We start from the raw sequence: 23,049 nt of genomic DNA, 5'->3' as shown, positions 1-23,049 counted from the left end.
CCCCCAAACTCCACGGGTGGTTGCAACAGATCCCGGGAACAACATCGGATATCTCGGTCCAGAAAAGCGCAGTGCTGGGAACAGCACGGATACTGCGCAGAACCCTCAAGCTTCCTGGCCTCTGGTAGAGGACCCGAGCTGAAATGGGGGACAGACACCACCCATGAGGTTTATTTTTTATTATTTTACTTTATTATTATGATTATTATTAATATTATATGTATATGTATTACATGTATATTTTATCATATTGGTTGCACGACTTGCTGGCTGAAGGAACTATATTTTATTCTTTGAGCTTGTTTTTCCAGAGGCTGAAAAGAAACAGTATCACTATTATTTATGACAAATGACAATTTGAAGGTTTGGCAGAAATGTTTGCAAGGATCATTAAAGTTGACATCTTTGATTTGCTTTTGCGGGCCACACAAAATGATGCGGTAAGCCAGATCTGGCTCCCGGGCCTTCAGTTTGACACCTGTAGTGTTCGAGTATTTAAGGATTCAGCCGCTGGCATAGATAGATGAACACAATTATCTGTTGTAAATAAATATATTTGACCTCAATAAAGACAAGTGGCTAATGTGCCACATTTGAGATCTAGACATTGAAAGGTTATTTCGGAGTAGTGTAATGTAAGTTTAAATTTGCATATGTCAACTGAATATGTGTCAGATTCTCCGAACTCTCAACTTTTTGATTTGACTTCTTTTGTTAGGTTCTTTCACTGACAAATTTTTGGTCCACAGAGTCTATTGCACAAAATGGAAACATTTCTTGACCCTTTTCCAAAATGTGTTTGCACACTCTTTTGGCGGAAAGTCGACACTCCAGGCACTTTTATACCTGTAAAGATTTTTGACATGTCTCCAAAATTCTGTTTGGCGGAGTTTTGCCACTGAATGCCCTCCCTGATGCATATCACTCATTTTTTTTTGTAACTTGCATCTTTATTATTTTTATAACATTTAAAAACATTTGAAATTGAACAGTTGAATACAGAATGCCTTGTGGCCAAATTGTATAACCACATCCTTTTGTAACTGCAAACTATTCAACAATGAAAACAACCAATCAACAAAAGTAAAACACAGCAATAACAATAAAGCAAAGAAAAAAAAAAGTGATTGAGAATGTCAAGTTTCCCTTTTTTGGGGATTTATATGTGTTAGCTATCTTGACTGGTTTGTGGTGTCGTTCGTTCATTCATTTGTTTGATTGTTTTTTATATTCATCCCATTCTTCCCATCGTGTTTTAAACTTCCCTGCTTGGACCCTCAATATGTGTGTGAACCTATCCAGCTCTTATATCTCTTCCACTATTCCGATCCATTGGTTCTTTGTTGGTGGGTCGGTTGTAAACCATTTTCTTGTCATGGCTTTCTTGCTAGCTATCAGCAACACTTTTATCAAGTACTCATCTCTTGTTTGCACGTTTTCTTGATTTAGGTCAGCTCGGTACATCACCAAGTCGGTCTTTGGTATTTCGTCGCCAATTATCTTTTTCAGTTCCTCCAAACTTCTTCCCAATAACCTTTCAACATTTGACATATCCAAAATATATGTGCATGATCTACATTTCTTTCCTGTCCGCATAGCCGCCAGCACTCGTACTGTCCCGATTTATATTTCCCGGTCATCTCCGGGGTTGTAAAAAATTCACTTCTCCAGTGTCATTTTCTTCCATCCCCCTTTAGTTCCTGTACTAGTTCCTTGTCATTCAATAACCCTGTGTTCAATCTCCAAGTTGTGTTTTCCCTTCTACTGTTCAATTTCACTGTCATATAAACGGCACTGTGGTCTGATAAATCTGTGACACCAATCCTACATTCTTCCACTCTGTATTTGTCTTTAATCTTCATGAAAAAATAGTCGATTCTAGCATAGATTGCGTGTGGATGGGAGTAATGTGTGTAATCTCTATGCAACGTGTGTGAGTCCCTCCATACGTCTATTATCCCGAGTTGTTTTATTTGCGTGTTAATGTGTTTGGTTATGTGTAATCTAGATTTCTTTGTACTTGTTGTATCTAAGTCATGGTTGAGCACCACGTTGAAGTCTCCTCCACATACCACGATCCCATCCATTTCCACCGCTATAACATTGAAAAGATTCACAAAAAAGCGTTTGTCACTATCTGACTATCTGAGGCGGCGTTCTCATCGCGGGGATCCCGCACCCCTGAGCGCCGACGCCTGACCCGCCTCACCTGAAGTGCTGGCAGGGCCGTGGCCTGCGTCAGGGGACAATGCCCCCGTTCTCGTCACTGTGGTCCTGCGCGCCCGAGCGCCGACGCCCACCCGCGTCGGCTCTTGTCCTGGCCGTGTCAGTAGACATGCCCCCCTCCGGTGCCATCACGCGGTTGATTGCTGTCCGAGAGTTAGATGCTGGCTGGCTGGCCAAAATTGTCGAACGCATTGCCAGGCTGCTAGCGCGTTACAGTGCCAGTCGTAGAATTAGCATAAAAAAAATACGGTCTGGGGGTCATGGCCGTAAGTACGGGTGGTCGTAAGTCGAGCCGGTCGTAAGTCGGATGGTTCCTGTATAGAACTAACTTGATGACATGTATTTTACAGATGTAACAAAGAAAATTGATGGTCAAGTTGATGCCCCCCCACAGCTCTTCCAAAAGGTAATCCAATAAACATTCAGCTGTTGTTAATGCGCTATATCAGTGTCTGAAACTCATGGCAAAATGTTACTGGACACCAGGGCAGACAACTCTGAAAAGTAGCCTGCCCGGCCATAAAGTTGCCTGAAGGATTTTTTGTATCCAGGATGTACCTACCACAAATGCCGCCTTGCTTAATATATCGTAAATATCCCTTGCTGATGATTTTGCTCCAGTTGTCGTTTGTCCATACACTGTTCGTCATGTTGCACAATGCAATGTTTGCGTTGCGTCATCTGCTACAACCCACGTGAAGTGAACTCCTCTTTCCACAATGCTTTTTAATCATAATGATACATTAATTTCTAAGCGCCTCTCAAAATTCTCAAGGACGCTTTACGTTTTGTAGCGTCATAAATTTTGTTAGCTTCTTTTGAATATTTCTTCTAGAGCTGAAGTTCTGTTTATCTACTTTGGAAAATGATCTGCAAATGCACGACCTTATAACGCTCGGGAAAGTCCGGGAGCACGAAGCAGGTTTCTGTTTGGCTGCAGTGCCATGTATGCAAATTGCCAAACGAACCGAAATTCCAAAATTTCCAGACCGAATAAATTGTTTTGTTTTGTTGTTTTGTTTTTTTCCTTGAAGAAGTTGTCGGGCACCCGGGCGGAGACGTTTTATAAGTTGGACCCCCGACGTAAAAGTTGCACGCCCCGGGCGTCCGGGCGGTCAATATTTTGTACACTGGCTATATACATTAATATGTTTTGTTTTGTATTATCATTTTGCTTCTTCAACTGTTAACTTGTGGTTTGAATGGAAGAACAAAATTTTGTACAATGCTGAGTGATCAAAGTACATATTTGTTCATGTTTTGTGTGACCTATGACAGTATATCATCACAAACAATTTGTATTTATACTGTGTCACTGCCACCCTCGATTCATGTCAACCACCTATGAAAAGTGATGTAGAATTTGAAGCACTGGTGCCCAACATCATTGTACCCCTGTAGTGAGAGGTTGTCTTTGTGTGTGTCTGTGTGTGTGTGCGTGTGTGTGTGTGTGTGTGTGTGTGTGTGTGTGTGTGTGTGTGTGTGTGTGTGTGTGTGTGTGTGTGTGTGTGTGTGTGTGTGTGTCCGCATGCTTGCGTGCGTGTGTGTGCGGTGTGTGTGTGTGTGCGTTCAGTGTGTAACTGAATATGATTATTTGATGGTTTACTTTTTTTTTTAAACCTTCCCCCCATTGGTCGGACGAAATATGCAATTTTTTAGCCTTACTTTTGAGCCAAAATCCTCAATCATAAAACAATAACAGAATTAAAATATACTAAAACATTTCATTTTTATCATAACGTGATGGAAAATAATGAACATTATCACTATGTACGCACATGTCCATGTGTAGAGAGTGAGTAAGAGTGCGTGTTACCATTAGCCCAAATCTAATTTCAATCGATCATCCTCAGGTGAGAGATGTGGACCAAAGTATGGATTGGTTCAAGGATGGCATGAAGTTGGAAGCTATTGACCCTCTCAATCTCTCAGCAATATGTGTAGCTACTGTAAGAAAGGTAAGCGTTTTCTGTATTTTGGGTAGTTGTCTAAAATATTAACATTACATGCTGTTAAGGTGCTGGCAGATGGGTATCTCATGATTGGAATTGATGGTTCCGAAGCGGTTGATGGATCAGACTGGTTCTGCTACCATGGCACCTCACCCTCCATCTTTCCCGTTGGCTTCTGTGAAATCAACAACATTGAACTGACCTCCCCTCGAGGTACTGTGCATCCATATTTATTCATTCATCATTTAAATTGGCATTTGTTAACGCCTAATGCAGGGTCGGGAACCATATGTGGCTCTTTTGATGATTGCATCTGGCTCGTAGATCAAACGAAATCTTTTCGCTGTTAATTGATTTTATTGCGCTGCAGTTGGGTGAAAAAGCAATTTTAATCGGATGATACTGACCTAGGTGGCCGTCGACACAGGTCAACGCACCCTTTTGAATAAGTGGACGAGTAAAAAAGATGACGAGTATTGCACACTTCACGTTGAATGGACCAAAGGATTCGCCTTTGTGGAGAGAACAGGTTCTGCCGTGATTCTAATTTGCAATGAAACAATATCATTGATGAAACATTCGAATGTCAGTAGCACTTTGACAAGTACCCCTCCGACGTTCGCATCGATATACTTCTGCGAAGGACGGGAGAAAGCAAGCGTGCGAGCTAATGAGCAGTGTGCAGGCTAGCTAGCAGTAACTTTGCATATGGACCCGGCAAGTTGACTTTCATTCCGATAGTTTGGCTGGATTTTTACCAACCACGAGGAACGGAAAACCATTCATATTAATAATTATCACAGTTATTTTAAATGATTAGCACAGTTATTTTAAACAATACATTATTAAATAAATAATACATTTTGACATATTGTTGAAATCACACACATACATACATATATATATATATATATATATATACACACACACACACACATATACATGCACGCTTTTACGGCTCTCATCGTCAAAAAGGTTCCCGACCCCTGGCCCAATGTTTCAGAAAATGTATATTAACGGCATAAAAAAATGTTGGCAAATTATTTTTGTGCTTCAAATTCTCTGCTGCAGGTTACATTAAACTGCCATTTAAATGGTTTGACTACCTCAGAGAAACGGCTGCAATAGCTGCTCCTGTGAAGCTCTTTAACAAGGTAGGCAAAAATCTTAATCTTGAATTACAATTCAAACTACACATGTTTGGAATTAAAAAAATGAAGCCCTCATGGCGCGACTGTGAAATATGTTGATATCTGAATGGGGTGAATCAGGCCAATTGTGTGGGAGTAGATGCACCTGAAAAAACTGGGGGATCTCGAGGTGTAAATCCCCTGTGCAGTTAATGTCCCTTTCCAAGTTGGCCACTACACCAGGGTGTCGTCGGGATGAGATTGGGTGTGTGAAGATGAGTATGTTGCATCGACCCCATATTTCTGTGCAAGATGGGTAGCCTAAGAGTGAGAATCTTTTTTGGCATCGGCAGGATTAAGCTTAAAGTTGAACAATAAACCTGGACAAAAATGATTTAGAAATGTTTGGAAACATCTTCATGGTGAAGAATTTTTATTTTTAATTTGTGGCAAGTATTTAGACAATACCAAGGTGAGCTTAAAGGACAACCGACTGCATTTTTCTGTTTCCTAACTGACATCAGAAAAACGTTTTATAGCATCTAAAATACCCAAACACACACAGGCTGATATTTTTAGTCAAACGCAAAACACCAATAAAAATGACTTAAAGTTGCCCAACTGCCACTAATGAGCTCAAAATTGGAGAGATTCAGAAAGTCCCGCCCTCAGTTAGTGACGTCTTGTCACCATACGCCTTCACAAACTGCCCTGGTCCAGAATCAAAACAATGGCTTCAGAGAGTTCAGATTCGGAAAAAGATCTTTTTTGTTACTCATCCACTTATGAATATGATTCAAATAGTTCTGAAGAGGAAAGCATAAATGTTTGCAATCGATGAAAGAAGTCCTTCCGTATCAATTCGGGCCATGTAAGCAAAGCGACGAAACTGCTGAAGGACACGATATATGAAGACTATATGAAGCTCCGTGAAAAAGCAATACAGCATCTACTTCGGTGATATGTGGCAAGATGAAGAGTTACGAACTTACGGATGAATGACAGCGGTTCTCAATCGCTAAATCCGGTTAGCTTCTCGTTCCAGCAGCTGAATGTTTGTCTGATCGGTTTGCTCCACTATTATGACAATTGCTCTCTTTCACCACTGGAAGCAACTTTCTACCCATCGTCAGGCTCAGAGGATGACAATGGTTATCCAAGCGGGGATTCGCGCACTCCGGGGAGCTCCTCGGCTGGTGCTATACTGCTTTGGTCCATTGGAAATGCTGGGAATTTGTGTAAACTTGCACCTTCTTTCTGCGTGTTACCGCAATTGACTGCCACACAACGATTCATCATCGCGTTATTGATGTAGTTTTCCTTCTAATTTCGCGATCACCTCTGTGTTTTCAGACGAAACAAAGTACCCAAGATGCACTGTGTTTCGATTTCTTGGTCAGGGGCGTTCCCTCAGAAACGTCACTTCTGTCATCGTCATCAACTCGAAAACAAGACTTAATGAATATTCAGTGCGAGTCTTAAAACGTAAAATATAGCTATATGCCGTGAAATCTTTGTAAAATGCGGTCAGTAGACGTTATTTGACGTGATTTTACAAATTATGGATGCAACTTGTCCGTAGGTGTCGGTTGTCCTTTAATGTGATCATTGATTCAAATTTGAAATGGAAAGGTTTATCTATACTGATGAATGTGCCTTTGGAAACTACCGGTAGTTAAAAAAATAGTTTTGTTTTATTATTTCTTGCAATCACACCCTTTCAAGTCTCATTGTCAGTTGCAATTGAACACCCCCAGCGCTGACTTCAAAAAGGGTGCAATTCAGAACTCTTGTTTGGTACATAAGAACTAACCACAGTCAACACTCATCCACCCACTTTTGGGCTGAAGCAAAAACAGCAGAAAACAAGCCAGGGAATAATAAGTGCGCCCATTTGCGCTCTGCTTCTCTCTCATCACATCAATTCCAGAATACAACATGTTTCATTGAGATACTCTCCAAAATGGACGGGCCCCCTAATAATGTGGGTCACCTTGTTTATTCACAGTTTCTATTTCCAAAATCTGTGAATGCTGTTGTGTAACTATTGAAGCGTCATTGATATATAGACCACAGGTTGTAGAGCACAGTTATCAAAGTCAAGGCCTGGAGGCCAAATCATGCCCGCTACATAATTTTATTTGGCTAGGGAAAGCAAATCAAACCTGTGAAATTCCATGATGCTTGCTAAAATCTGAACCACAATTTCAAATTACTCCATGTCTTCTTCTTTTCCTTTTGGCTTTTCCCTTCAGGGGTCGCCATAGCAAATCAATGTCCTCCATCTAACCCGGTTTTGTGCATCCTCTTCTCTCACACCAGCGACCTTCATGTCCTCTTTGACAACATCCATAAACCACCTCTTAGGTTTTCCTTTCAGTCTACTGCCTGGCAGTTCAAGGCTCACAGTCAGCTTTATTGACAAATATGCTAGGTGTGAGTGTGAGAGTGACTGTTGTACGTCCTTGTGTGCCCTGCGATTGGCTGGCAACCAATTCAGGGTGTCCCCCGCCTTGTGCCCGAAGACAGCTGAGATAGGCTCCAGCAACCCCCGCGACCCTAATGAGGAATAAGCGGTACGGAAAATGAGATGAGATGAGATGAGATGCTAATATGCATGACATACAGCACAGATGAAATTACTGCTCAGCATCCTTCTTCCGATATAGTCACTCGCTCTCCTCTGGACACATCCAAACCATCTCAGTCTGGCCTCTTTCACTTTGTCTCCAAAGCCTCTAATATGAGTTGTCCTTCTAATGTACTCATTCCTGATCCTATCCAACCTGGTCACTCCCAAAGAAAACCTCAACATCTTCAGCTCTGCTACCTCCAGCTCTGCTGTCTGTCTTTTCTTCAGTGGCACTCTCTCCAGTCAAAACTTCATGGCAGGTCTCACTACCGTTTTATACACCTTTCCTTTCATCCTAGCTGAAACCCTTCTATCACACATCACACCTGACATTTTTCTCCAGCCGTTCCAGCCTACCTGGAGACGCTTCTTTACCTCTTTTCCACACTGCTGTCACAAATCAAACAAGGCGAAGAGAAGTCGCGCCTCGTTGGAGTGAAATAAGTAGCTGGATCTCAAAATTAGCAGACGGAGACAGGCGTACCGAACAATAATATTTAATAGGAACATAAGTCCGGACAGACCACAATAAACTCAAAGCGCTGGTCAAAATCAGGACCAGGAAATACAAATGACGTGAAAACCAAAAAGCACTAGCTCAACGTCGACGAAAAAAACGCAACCAAGGGTATATAAAACGAAATGTAACATACCCAATTCACAAACGCACAGGATGGTGAATACAGGGATACCAGGCATCCACTATTTCGTGGAACTTGACTCAGCATGCGTTCGTGTGTTTTGGTGGATGTCGGTTGCTCCCGTTGACAATCGGGATCGCTCGGGAGTAAAATACCGCGAGACTGCGCAATGAAATGAGAAAACAAATATAGCAGCTCCCTTTCCGCGCTATTCGCCAGTAAACTTGCGCTAAACATTGTTGTATTTTTGGTACTTATATGTTTAATGTGTTAATAGTACAGACAGTGTAGGTTAGATATATGTACAGTATATAGATTTATCTCTTCTCGCTGTAGCATCACTTTTGAACTTGGGTTCCTCTCATTCACACGCTTATATTCCGTCTTTCTGCGACTGATCTTCATTCCTCTCCTTTCCAGGAAAAACCTCCACCTTTCTAGTTTCTCCCCCACCTGTTCCCTGCTCTCGCTACAGATCACAATGTCATCTGCAAACATCATGGTCCAAGGAGATTCTTGTCTAACATCGTCTGTCAGCCTTTCCATCACCATAGCAAATAAGAAGGGGCTCAGGGCTGACGCCTGGTGGAGTCCCACTCCACCTTGAATTCCTCCACACCGACAGCACACCTCACAACTGTCTTAAAGTCATGATACATGTCTTGCACCGCTCAGACTTTTCTATCACTCCAGATTATGCTTGAATGTAGTTTTCATCAATAAATCACAGTTTAAAAAAAACAGCATTTTATTTTACTTTGTCCCGGCAGTGGAATTGCTGATGCGTCTGATGTTGCACTGACTACTGCGTATTTAACATGACTTTAAATGTGATTGTTTAATTTTGTACACAGTCACAGTTTCAGTTCCAGTTTCAAAGTTTACTATTTTGTATGCACTGTATAGGCACGGCTTAAGAGTATGTAGAATCATTTTTTTCCACGACAGAGAATTTGAATTGTCCATGTTTTCTTGCAAAGTGGAAAAGGTCTCAGGTCTAAAGTGATTATTATCCAGGTACAATTTGTATTTTATTTTTTTAATTATTCATGCTGCCTTGATAGGAAGTTCCCAATCATGGTTTCCAACGAGGCATGAAGCTGGAGGCTGTTGACCTGATGGAGCCACGTCTGGTGTGTGTTGCTACAGTGACAAGAATTGTACATCGGCTCTTAAGGATCCACTTTGATGGCTGGGAAGATGAGTATGACCAATGGGTTGACTGCGAATCTCCTGATCTTTATCCTGTGGGTTGGTGTCAGCTGACGGGGTATCAACTTCAACCCCCAGCCTCCCAGAGTAAGAACCTAATTTCACTATCACAAACCCAAAGCATGAGTGTACCTAATATCTTCTTCCTCAAGATGATTTCATCTAATTCTTGTATGGGAGTAACAATTTTACTTAAAAACCTTTGTTTCGGGTCTTATCACGGTAACAGTTTGACACTTGTTTCCCAAGGTCATCACACTGGTGACTGTCCAATTTGAAAACATTGCACTGAGGGACCCCCCTCACCCCCCAAAAAAGTCACGATGACGACTGACAACGCTAATGTCATACGTTGCCCCAAATGATCAGTTGTAGTATAAATCACAATCGCTTCAAGCCAATGATGCTATGTTTACATATGTCTCTGTCCCCCTCAAAACTGCAGCTGTCACGCCTATTCTTCAAAAAAGCTGGATCGGATCTCAACGATTTCAATAACTCACAATTTCTCATCTTCCTTCCATTTCCAAATTCCTCGAAAAAAGTGTTACCTCACAGTACGTCATCGATGTTACCTCACAGCTTCACTCTCACCTCACTCACAACAACTTCTATGCGCAATTCCAGTGTGGTTTCTGCCCCCGCCACAGTATAGAATCAGCTCTCTTGAAAATCACAAATGACATTTTTATGGCAGAAGACGGCAGTTTACTCTCCATCCTCATCCTCCGTGACCTCACCGCAGCTTTTGACACCATTTCTCACCCCATCCTACTTTCCTCCATAGTTCATCACCCAAACACCCCTAAATTGGTTCCTTTTCTGATTCTCCGGCCACTCTCAATTTATACGAATCAACTCCTTCACTTCAGTCCTCCCCACTGTCGTCTGGTACGGCCCAAGGCTCTGTCCTGGACCCTCTCTCTTGATTATCTACCATCTTCCCCTTGCCAATGCAGGTTTTTCTGTAAGTTTGGCAACCCTTTCACTGCTTTGCAGATGACACCAAGCTCTACCTCTCCAGCAAACCCGACTCCTCTCTTCCACCTTCATCCCATTCACACTGCCTCTCAGAAATTAAATAATGGTTTACCCATAGCTTCCTCAAACCTAACAGCAAAAAAAAAAAGCCTGAACTTCTACTTGGCAGTACAAATCCACCTTACACAAAGCCAACAATTTCTCCCTCACTATTGATAGTTCCACTGTGTCCTCCTCCCCTTAGGTCAAGCGCATGTGTGTCATCCTCGATATCTTGCTATCTTTCCACTCCCATATGAATAACATAACACAGTCCGCTTATTTCCAACTACGCAATATTAATCATCTCCGTCCCTCTCTCAACCCTCACACTACAGCTATCCTTGTCCACAGTCTCGTCACCTCCTGTTTTGATTATTGCAATTCACTTTTACTTGGTGTCCCTCACAAATTTCTCCACAAACTACAAGTAGTCCAGAATTCCTCAGCCCAGATCATCACCATAACCCCCTACTATTCCAACATCTTCCTCCAACTGCTCGACTGGCTCCCGGTCAAATTTAGAATTGACTACAAAATACTTTTCGATAAATTTAAAGCCACCCATAACCTTTCCCCCATACCTATCTGACCTTCTCCAAATTACTGTTCCCTCTCATTCCTTCAGATCCTCATCCTCCCACCATCTCAGTGTGACCCCTGCCTGTCTCAGCACGATGGGGGACAGAGCTTTCAGCTGCTTTGCCCCCAAACTCTGGAACTCACTTCCTCCCAACATCCGTAATATTGATTCTTTTCCTACCTGCAAATCCCATCTCAAAACCCACTTATTTAAAGTCAATCACATTCTCTGTATCGTTTTATCTCCCGTTTCAATGTATAATTTTATCTATGGTTTTATTTATGTGCCTGTTTTGTGATTGTAAATTGTCATTGAGAGATTTAAAAGGCACTTATAAATAAAATGTATTTTTATCATATTCCATGCTTACACTGTTAGTGAGTTAGCACCAAAGAAAAAGAACTATATATATATATATATATATATATATATATATATATATATATATATATATATATATATATATATATATATATATATATATATATATATATATATATATATATATATTTTCTCCATCCCAAGTCCAGCACCCTGAGACTACACACAAGCCGTAAGGAAGGAGGCCGGGGACTAGTGAGTGTGAGAGCCACTGTCCAGGATGAAACATCCAAGCACCATGAATCCATCAAAGAGAAGGCTCCAACGGATGATGTACTCAGAGAATGTCTCAGAAAATGGGGAACAGAGGATGAGGTGATGGAAGAGGGACAATCATGGGAGGAAAAGCCCCTACACGGGATGTACCACCGAACCATAACAGGAGTGGCTGATCTCAAGAAGTCCTATCAGTGGCTAGAGAGGGCTGGCCTAAAGGACAGCACAGAGGCACTCATCCTGGCTGCTCAAGAGCAGGCCCTGAACACCAGAGCCATAGAGGTAGCGATCCAGAGTGATGGAAACATCAAAAAGAAGGAACATGAGAAAATGGAGAAATACCAAGGGCTCAGAGAGGAGCTGGAGAGAGCCTGGAAGGTAAAGGTGACAGTCGTGCCTGTGGTGGTCGGAGCACTCGGGGCAGTGACCTCCAAACTCGACGAGTGGTTGCAACAGATCCCGGGAACAACATCGAATATCTCGGTCCAGAAAAGCGCAGTGCTGGGAACAGCACGGATACTGCGCAGAACCCTCAAGCTTCCTGGCCTCTGGTAGAGGACCCGAGCTGAAATGAGGGACAGACACCACCCATGGTGGGTGAGACGAGGATTTTTTTTTTTATATATATCAGTGGTGGGCCGTCAGGGCCAGCAAGGCCTTCTCTGCTGGCCTAACATAATCAGACATCATTATCATAATTATAATAAAAGTCAATTTCATTAAAAAAGTATTTTTTCTAAATATATATATAATTATTCTACATACTGTTTTCTTGATGTTATATTATATCCATTTGGTTATGCTCCTTTCAGTGTTGTAGTTTTCGGTCAGAGTTTTTAATCCAATCAGAATTCAGCTAGTTTATGTCGCCAGGCTGTATGAAATCTGACCGACGCCTTCAGAATCAACAGTGAGGGCGTCTGTGCGCTGTACATGAACGGGCACATGTAGTTGATATACAGTTGCGATAGCCAAGCAGATCACGAGTTGGCACAGTAAGGCCAGCTCGAGGGCCTCGCGTTGAACATGACGTACGCGTCCTGTGATTGGATACTCACTTTACCTCAGCCCTCAGCGGAGGCGGCGCTATGCAAATCAACCAAGCTACAACAGATCAGACCCGGAAACTTTAACAGAAAAACCAAGTATATCTACTCGCTTTTTTAACCCTAGGCCTAGGTGTGAAATGCACGGACCGCCACTGGCTGGTTTCATCAGCATTAAACACTTGATGAGGATCGTAGCCTTTTTCTTCCACCATCTTGAGCAGGGGTGTCAAACTCCGGTCCTCGAGGGCTGCAGTCCTACATGTTTTCCAAGTTCCCCTGTTGCAATGCACCTGAGGCTGTGTTCCAACAGGTATGTTGCAACAGGGAGATTTGGAAAATGTAGGACTGCGGCCCTCGAGGACCGGAGTTTGACACACCTGATCTTGAGGAATGATTCCTTGTAAGCTTCGGCAGCTTTATCGTTCGAACTGGCTGCCTCGCCATGGCGAATGACTATGAATCCCTGTACTGACGCTTCAAGCTCTCGAACCAACCGTGGCTAGCCTTGAAATCATCAATGAATGACGAACTTCCAGTTTGCAAGTTCGTATAATTTTATCTATGGTTTTATTTATGTGCCTGTTTTGTGATTGTAAATTGTCATTGAGAGATTTAAAAGGCACTTATAAATAAAATGTATTTTTATCATATTCCATGCTTACACTGTTAGTGAGTTAGCACCAAAGAAAAAGAACTATATTACTGTATATATATATACAGTAAAGTCTCGGATATATCGATAGTCCCGGTTATATCGATATTTTTTCAGTGATGGAAACATCAAAAAGAAGGAACATGAGAAAATGGAGAAATACCAAGGGCTCAGAGAGGAGCTGGAGAGAGCCTGGAAGGTAAAGGTGACAGTCGTGCCTGTGGTGGTCGGAGCACTCGGGGCAGTGACCTCCAAACTCGACGAGTGGTTGCAACAGATCCCGGGAACAACATCGAATATCTCGGTCCAGAAAAGCGCAGTGCTGGGAACAGCACGGATACTGCGCAGAACCCTCAAGCTTCCTGGCCTCTGGTAGAGGACCCGAGCTGAAATGAGGGACAGACACCACCCATGGTGGGATGAGACGAGGATTTTTTTTTTTATATATATCAGTGGTGGGCCGTCAGGGCCAGCAAGGCCTTCTCTGCTGGCCTAACATAATCAGACATCATTATCATAATTATAATAAAAGTCAATTTCATTAAAAAAGTATTTTTTCTAAATATATATATAATTATTCTACATACTGTTTTCTTGATGTTATATTATATCCATTTGGTTATGCTCCTTTCAGTGTTGTAGTTTTCGGTCAGAGTTTTTAATCCAATCAGAATTCAGCTAGTTTATGTCGCCAGGCTGTATGAAATCTGACCGACGCCTTCAGAATCAACAGTGAGGGCGTCTGTGCGCTGTACATGAACGGGCACATGTAGTTGATATACAGTTGCGATAGCCAAGCAGATCACGAGTTGGCACAGTAAGGCCAGCTCGAGGGCCTCGCGTTGAACATGACGTACGCGTCCTGTGATTGGATACTCACTTTACCTCAGCCCTCAGCGGAGGCGGCGCTATGCAAATCAACCAAGCTACAACAGATCAGACCCGGAAACTTTAACAGAAAAACCAAGTATATCTACTCGCTTTTTTAACCCTAGGCCTAGGTGTGAAATGCACGGACCGCCACTGGCTGGTTTCATCAGCATTAAACACTTGATGAGGATCGTAGCCTTTTTCTTCCACCATCTTGAGCAGGGGTGTCAAACTCCGGTCCTCGAGGACTCCCTTGAATATCGATATAACGAGACTTTACCAGTAAAGTCTCGTTCAACAAAGATATAAAAACAAAAATAATCCAAAGTAACAAAGAAAAACCATGACCGAGAATCAAACGTGACAAGAAAACCAACAAACCTGACAGGACAAAACAAACAATGACCTGACACAGCCACCGAGTGTTTTGTGCTGGTAGTCCTTTTATACTCCTTCAGGTTGCAACTACTTTTTCTCATGAGGACAGATACATTTTGATTATTTTGTCCCTTCATTTATTAAATTGGTATTCAGAAACTGCATGTTTTGTTTGTTTGGGCTGTCATTGTGTCAGAAGTAAATTTGATTTAATCGAGTGTGCGTGATGTGTAAGCAAAGAACAGAGAAATCAGGAAAGGGGGAAATACTTTTTCATAGCATTGTCTGTTCGCTTGTGTGTGTGTGTGTGTGTGTGTGTGCACATAAGCGGGGTGGTTTACCTTCAATATTTTCTGGGGGTGGGCATTTTCAGATAACAAATGTATGACTGCAAAAATTAGCCGACACAGACAGGTTGAAGCTTCTGTTTCAGATGAGTAAAATGTTACTGAGTTAGTTCTCATCTTGACAAAAGTTGACATTGCATTATTATACTCTGTGTCAAGGTTTGGGGTTATTGAGCCTGTGTATTGGATAATAAAGGTAACTATTTGGGGGGTTGGCTAATATCCTCAAATACATGAAATCATCTGCTTTCATGCGACACATCGGTAGCTTTCATCTCGGTGATTTCCGGTGAAAGTGTTTGGAATGGAGACTCTATTGACAGTCCTCGATGACTCTTTAAAGTTTCTTAAAGTGTCTTACTTCAATAAGATGCTCTGCAGTGTGAACATAGCCATCGTCATGTATTTTTATTTTCAGGTGGGGAAAAGTGGAGCAGGGGGTTGATGTTGTGAATTTATGGCATTTTTTTATGTGGATCACAAGAATAAATAATGGCAACTATATGTCATACAGGTCACATGCTGCATAGGTTAAAGTTGATATACTTTTTGTTCCTACTTCCAAAAAATATTGTGGACCTGAGACTGATAACTAATGTCCAGAATTATGTACGTTAACATCCATCCATCCGTTTTCCAGACCGCTTTATCCTCATTGAGGTCATGGGGGGGTGCTGGAGCCTATCCCAACCGTCTTCAGGCACTAGGCGGGGGACACCCTGAATTGGTTGCCAGCCAATCGCAGGGCACACCGAGACAAACAACCATCCACACTCACACCAGGCGACAATTTGGAGCATTCAATCAGCCTGCCATGCATGGTTTTAGGAAGTGGGCGCAAACCTGAGGACCCGTAGGAAACCCACATGGGCCCGTGATGCACATGCGAACTCCACACAGGGAGGCCAGAACGGGATTTGAAGTCGCAACATCTGCACTGTGAAGTCACTGTTCTAACCACTCGACTACCTGCCTGTACGTTAACATAAAATTAACCCCCACCCCGATCCGCAATATTGCCCTGGCTCTCTCAGTACACTTGCCAAAACCCTCATGGTATGACTTAGGATCAAGCCCATGATCTACAGGTTAGTTACTCATGAGTAATCTGCCGACCGTACTTGGTTGCAACCACTTGACTCCATATGCCAAGGAGTTGTTTCATTGTACATTTTGATGCTCATAACTTGGCTTACTTCAACTCACTCACTGCCAGACAATGCGTAAAAAAACGTGTCCTCTCCAGTGCCAGGGTTTTTGTCATTTTCACTGAAATTGTAGGACCCACGGGATGTTGACTTTTAGGACTACATAAACATTCAACGTAAGAAACCTTTGTCTCTTCTTTCACGAGAAAAAAATTAATTCCTAAGTTATATGGGTCTGGAGTTAGATGAGCTTGAAATCGGGGCGGCTGTACGAAAGGCAAATGCTGCCCCCTCGTGGGAGGGAATAACATTACCAGAGGTGTGACCAGCGCTTTATCGGCCCCCCACCCCTGCAAGTAAAACCAAAACCTGAACAAATTTAAGAAAGGCGCTCCAAGTCATGCTTTTCAATTCCCGAATAAATTTGGGAATGGCAGCGAATGAGTTAATACAAAAACGGACTCACCAAACATTCTTCCAAGGAAGTGATCTGCATGTGTTGCAGTATCTGACCAGTTTTGCTTGTTGTTTAGAGAGGAAGATTCCTGTTGGTCGGCGGCCCTTCTCTCAGGCAGTCAGGAGGAGAAGCTTTTCAGGCGATGAAGAGCAGAGTCCACCCTTTTACCATGTTGAGGGGCCAACACAGCTCCAACTCCAAACTCATCTCCACCAAACTCATAAATCAGGTAACATCACACTAAATAATGGCTCCCCTAATTTTTAACTGAGAGTAGTCATAGTAGAGTAGTAAATAATTAAATAGTAAGAATAAATCGAATTTGTTTATCTCTGCCATGACCAGTTTGTTTTGAGCCGACTCAAGCGAATAAAATAATTAATGGCGCGTAGGGTGCACAATAATGGAAGAGCATGCCATTTGGGTGTGCAATATTGATATCGCTTTAAAAAAAAAAGTACAGTTTTATCCAGCGATGCTGCGGTTCCGACTGTGGATTGCTCATGTTTTCAGGTTACGTGGTGCATGAAGGGGTTAAGGACATTTTTTCATGCAGTAAATTAAGTGGGCTCAATGGATTATTGACAGTGGTTTACAATTTTTGTTTTACTCATTCACTGATTCAATGCCCGACGATGTGCAAATATGTGTTCAGTCCAGTGCCAGGGTTTTTGTTATCCTCACTCAAATTGCAAGGCCCACAGAATATTGAGTTTTAGGACTAGATAAACATTCAATCTTTCATCAGGAAAAAAAAAGTTTATTTCGAGCTTACTTGGTTCTAGAGTTACCTGCATTAAAAGTGGGGTGGCTGTAAAAATGGTAAATGCTGCCCTTTGTGGGAGGGAAAAACATTGCCAGAGGTTTGACCAAAGCTTGAAATGCACTCAACCGCAAGAAGAAACAAAATCCAAACAAATTCAGGAATGCCGCTCCATGTCATGCTTTTCAATTCTCGAATAAATTAGGGAATGGCAGTGAATGAGTTAATAAGCGGAGTAAAGGCAAATCCAATCCAATCCAATCTATAGGGACTCTTGAAATGAGCACTGCTATCTCTGTGGTTAAAGTCACCAATGTGGTTAAAAAGCTTCTCTGTGGCAAGGCCCCAGGGGTGGATGATATCCGCCCGGAGTTCCTCAAGGCTCTGGATGTTGTGGGGCTGTCTTGGTTGACACACCTCTGCAACATTGCGTCACACTCACACCAGGCGACAATTTGGAGCATTCAATCAGCCTGCCATGCATGGTTTTAGGAAGTGGGCGCAAACCTGAGGACCCGTAGGAAACCCACATGGGCCCGTGATGCACATGCGAACTCCACACAGGGAGGCCAGAACGGGATTTGAAGTCGCAACATCTGCACTGTGAAGTCACTGTTCTAACCACTCGACTACCTGCCTGTACGTTAACATAAAATTAACCCCCACCCCGATCCGCAATATTGCCCTGGCTCTCTCAGTACACTTGCCAAAACCCTCATGGTATGACTTAGGATCAAGCCCATGATCTACAGGTTAGTTACTCATGAGTAATCTGCCGACCGTACTTGGTTGCAACCACTTGACTCCATATGCCAAGGAGTTGTTTCATTGTACATTTTGATGCTCATAACTTGGCTTACTTCAACTCACTCACTGCCAGACAATGCGTAAAAAAACGTGTCCTCTCCAGTGCCAGGGTTTTTGTCATTTTCACTGAAATTGTAGGACCCACGGGATGTTGACTTTTAGGACTACATAAACATTCAACGTAAGAAACCTTTGTCTCTTCTTTCACGAGAAAAAAATTAATTCCTAAGTTATATGGGTCTGGAGTTAGATGAGCTTGAAATCGGGGCGGCTGTACGAAAGGCAAATGCTGCCCCCTCGTGGGAGGGAATAACATTACCAGAGGTGTGACCAGCGCTTTATCGGCCCCCCACCCCTGCAAGTAAAACCAAAACCTGAACAAATTTAAGAAAGGCGCTCCAAGTCATGCTTTTCAATTCCCGAATAAATTTGGGAATGGCAGCGAATGAGTTAATACAAAAACGGACTCACCAAACATTCTTCCAAGGAAGTGATCTGCATGTGTTGCAGTATCTGACCAGTTTTGCTTGATGTTTAGAGAGGAAGATTCCTGTTGGTCGGCGGCCCTTCTCTCAGGCAGTCAGGAGGAGAAGCTTTTCAGGCGATGAAGAGCAGAGTCCACCCTTTTACCATGTTGAGGGGCCAACACAGCTCCAACTCCAAACTCATCTCCACCAAACTCATAAATCAGGTAACATCACACTAAAGAATGGCTCCCCTAATTTTTAACTTAGAGTAGTCATAGTAGAGTAGTAAATAATTAAATGGTAAGAATAAATCGAATTTGTTTATCTCTGCCATGACCAGTTTGTTTTGAGCCGACTCAAGCGAATAAAATAATTAATGGCTCGTAGGGTGCACAATAATGGAAGAGCATGCCATTTGGGTGTGCAATATTGATATCGCTTTAAAAAAAAAGTACAGTTTTATCCAGCGATGCTGCGGTTCCTACTGTGGATTGCTCATGTTTTCAGGTTACGTGGTGCATGAAGGGGTTAAGGACATTTTTTCATGCAGTAAATTAAGTGGGCTCAATGGATTATTGACAGTGGTTTACAATTTTTGTTTTACTCATTCACTGATTCAATGCCCGACGATGTGCAAATATGTGTTCAGTCCAGTGCCAGGGTTTTTGTTATCCTCACTCAAATTGCAAGGCCCACAGAATATTGAGTTTTAGGACTACATAAACATTCGTCAGAAAAAAAAAGTTTATTTCGAGCTTACTTGGTTCTAGAGTTACCTGCATTAAAAGTGGGGCAGCTGTAAAAAAGGTAAATGCTGCCCTTTGTGGGAGGGAAAAACATTGCCAGAGGTTTGACCAAAGCTTGAAATGCACTCAACCGCAAGAAGAAACAAAATCCAAACAAATTCAGGAATGCCGCTCCATGTCATGCTTTTCAATTCTCGAATAAATTAGGGAATGGCAGTGAATGAGTTAATAAGCGGAGTAAAGGCAAATCCAATCCAATCCAATCTATAGGGACTCTTGAAATGAGCACTGCTATCTCTGTGGTTAAAGTCACCAATGTGGTTAAAAAGCTTCTCTGTGGCAAGGCCCCAGGGGTGGATGATATCCGCCCGGAGTTCCTCAAGGCTCTGGATGTTGTGGGGCTGTCTTGGTTGACACACCTCTGCAACATTGCGTGGTCATTGGGGAGAGTGCCTCTGGATTGGCAGAACGGGATGGGATGGTGGTGCCCCTTTTCCAAAACGGGCAACGGAGGGAATGTTCCGACTACAGAGAGGTCACACTCCTCATCCTCCCTGGTCAGGTCTATTCAGGGGTGCTGGACATTAACTTCCAATCGGGAAATCGGGCCTCAGATTGAGGAGGAGCAGTGTGGTTTTGGTCCTGGCCGTGGAGCAGTGGACTAGCTGTACACCATTAGCAGGGTCTTCAGGAGACATGGGAACTCTCCCTACCAGTTTCCATGTGCTTTGTGGATTAGAGAAGGCATTTGATCGTGTCCCTCGGGGAGTTCTATGAGAGGTGCTGGGGGGAACGGAGGACCAAACCCTCTGATAGAGGCTGTTTGGTCCCTCGACCACCAATGTCAGAGTTTGGTTCACATCGGATCTAGTGAGGCTTGGACTGCGCCAAAAGTGTATTTTCTCACAAAATCTGTTCATAACCTTCACCTTTACGGACAGAATTTTTCGGCACAGCCAATGTGTTCAGCTTGTTCGTTTTCCTGCCCTCAGTGTTTCATCTCTGCTTATTGCAGATTATGTGGTATTGTTGGCTCCTTCACATAGCTCTCCAACTCTCGCTGGAGCATTTCACAGCCAAGAGTGAAGCAGTTGGGAAGAAGATTAGCACCTCCAAATAAGAAACAATGGTCCCTAGTCGGAAAAGGGTTGAGTGTCTTTTCCTGGAGAGGCAGCATATCTTGCTCTAAGTGAAGGAATTTAACTATCTCGTGTCCTTTTCGCGAGTGATGGCACGAGGGAGCAAGAGATCTTCGGGCGGACTGTTGCATCGCTTGCTGTGATACGGACTTGGTATCGATCGATCGATCGATCTATGTTCCAACCCTTACCTATGGTCATGAGCTATGGGTCATGACCGAAAGAAAAAGATGCCAGATACAAGCAGCTGAAGTGAGTTTTCTCCAGATGGTGTTCGAACTCTCCCTTTGAGATAAGGTGCAAAGCTTGATCATTCGGGAGGGGCTCAGAGGTGAGCAATTTCTCCCCCAAATCGAGAGGAGCCAAATGGGGTGGCTCAGGCATCTGTCTATGTCACCAAGCTCCCCTGGGAACTCCTTGGGATCCCCTGGAATGTGCCGGAAGACGCGGCTGGTGGGTGGAAAGTCTGGGCTTCCCTGCTAAAGCCGCTGTGCCCCCAGGATATGCTCTAGAAAATAGATGGATGGATGCATTCAGCCATGATGCTTGGACATAAAAGTAGAAAGAAAACTGTTTCCAATAAAAACTAAGTGAAAAATCGTAAAAATAGTAAATACTCAACGTTCATTCAAAACACGAGAACAGGCGATCGGCACAGTGCCAGCTGTTAGCTTACTTTAGATGAATTGCGCATGCACGTGGTACGGGTCTTTTCGTGGAATCTGCCGGAGAAAAAAAAAGTGTTAAAAGTAAAAGAAAACTACCGTAATTTCCGCACTGTAAGCCTGTTTCAAGCTTTCAACCCTGCGGTTTATGCAACGATGCGGCCAATTTATGCATTTTTTTCTAACGCCCTCTCGAGCACTCACTAATAGTGGATGGCTGAAGCGACCGCAGAGTCATAGAAAGTTTCACTGTGTTACTTTGAAAAAAAAACTGCGTCCTCTCCAATGTGCAGGAAAACACCCCCAGAGCATGAAGCTACCACCCCCATGCTTCACAGTAGGGATGGATCTTCGGATTGTACTCATCATTCTTCTTCCTCCAAACTTGCTTTGTGGAATTATGACCAAAAAGTTCTATTTTGGTCTCATCTGACCACAAAACCTTCTCCCATGACTCCTCTGTATCATCCAAATTGTCACATGCAAACTTAAGACGTGTCCTTGTTTAACAAAGGGAACCTTTCGTTCCATGCATGATTTCAAATCATGACCTCTTACTCCATTACAGTAACCTTAGAAATGGTGGTGCCAACTCTTTTCAGGTCATTGACCAACTCCTGTCGTGTAGTTCCAGGCTGATTCCTCACCTTTCTTGGAATCATTGAAACCCTACGAGGGGATATCTTGCATGAGGCTCCACTCCGATTGCGATTGACCGTCATGTTTTGGATCTTCCATTTTCTAATGATTGCTCAAACAGTGGACCTTTCTTCACCAAGCTGCTTGCCGATTGCTCGGGAGCCCGTTCCCGAATTGTGGAGGTGTACAATGTTCTCTCTGGTGCCTTTGGACATCGCTTTGGTCTTCACCATGTTACTAGTTAAAGTCTTACTGATTGTATGGGGTGGACATGTGTCTTTATGCAGCTAACGACCTCAAACAAGTGCATTTGATTCAGGATGATTCATGGAGTGCAGGTGGACTTCTAATGGGCGGACTGACAGGTCTTTCAGGGTCAGAATTCTAGATGATACATGGGTGTTCAAATACTTATTTACAGCTGAATCACACAATACATTGTTAAAAAATAATGCATTGTGATTTCTGGATTTTTCTTTTCAATTTATCTCTCACAGTGGACATGCACCTACGATGAAAATTTCAGACCCCTCTATGATTTCTAAGTGGGACAAATAGCAAAATACCAGGGTGTTCAAATACTTATTTTCTTCACTGTAGGTCGCACCCCAGGTCAAACTATGGGAATAAAATAGCACCTGTAGTCTGTAAAGTACGGTACGATTGTACATGGCAAGACTCCTGGTGTAACCGTCTTTATGCTGTTTTTTAATGTAGTTATTTATTTACCACATTATTTACCACATTTCCCCCCCGTGAAACGTGTATTTTCAAACCTTTTCCAAATGTAAGGCAGACTGTACTATTCGGTGCACCTTCAATGAATGACATGTTTTAAAATGTTTTCCATTTATAAGACACGTCACTTTAGAGGCCGGAATTACGTTTTATATATCCCGGCATGGACCGCGCACTACTTCTTCTACAGG

General features: G+C 42.9%; 1 protein-coding gene across 1 annotated transcript in view; it reads left to right on the top strand.

The window, feature by feature from the left end:
• The window catches only part of mbtd1 (mbt domain containing 1), a 51,779-nt gene that overhangs the window by 20,480 nt on the left and 8,250 nt on the right, over positions 1-23,049 (top strand). Inside the window, exons 10-16 of the mRNA XM_089016206.1 lie at positions 2,577-2,632; positions 4,080-4,184; positions 4,244-4,391; positions 5,250-5,332; positions 9,646-10,068; positions 18,150-18,174; positions 19,003-19,155. Coding sequence (XP_088872332.1) covers positions 2,577-2,632; positions 4,080-4,184; positions 4,244-4,391; positions 5,250-5,332; positions 9,646-10,068; positions 18,150-18,174; positions 19,003-19,155 — 993 coding nt within the window. The remainder of the gene's footprint in view (positions 1-2,576; positions 2,633-4,079; positions 4,185-4,243; positions 4,392-5,249; positions 5,333-9,645; positions 10,069-18,149; positions 18,175-19,002; positions 19,156-23,049) is intronic.

Source organism: Hippocampus bargibanti, linkage group LG15 (genome assembly GCF_051943395.1).
Source record: "Hippocampus bargibanti isolate YZ-2025 linkage group LG15, ASM5194339v1, whole genome shotgun sequence".
NCBI lineage: Eukaryota > Metazoa > Chordata > Actinopteri > Syngnathiformes > Syngnathidae > Hippocampus > Hippocampus bargibanti.
This window is presented reverse-complemented; position numbering and strand designations above follow the sequence as displayed.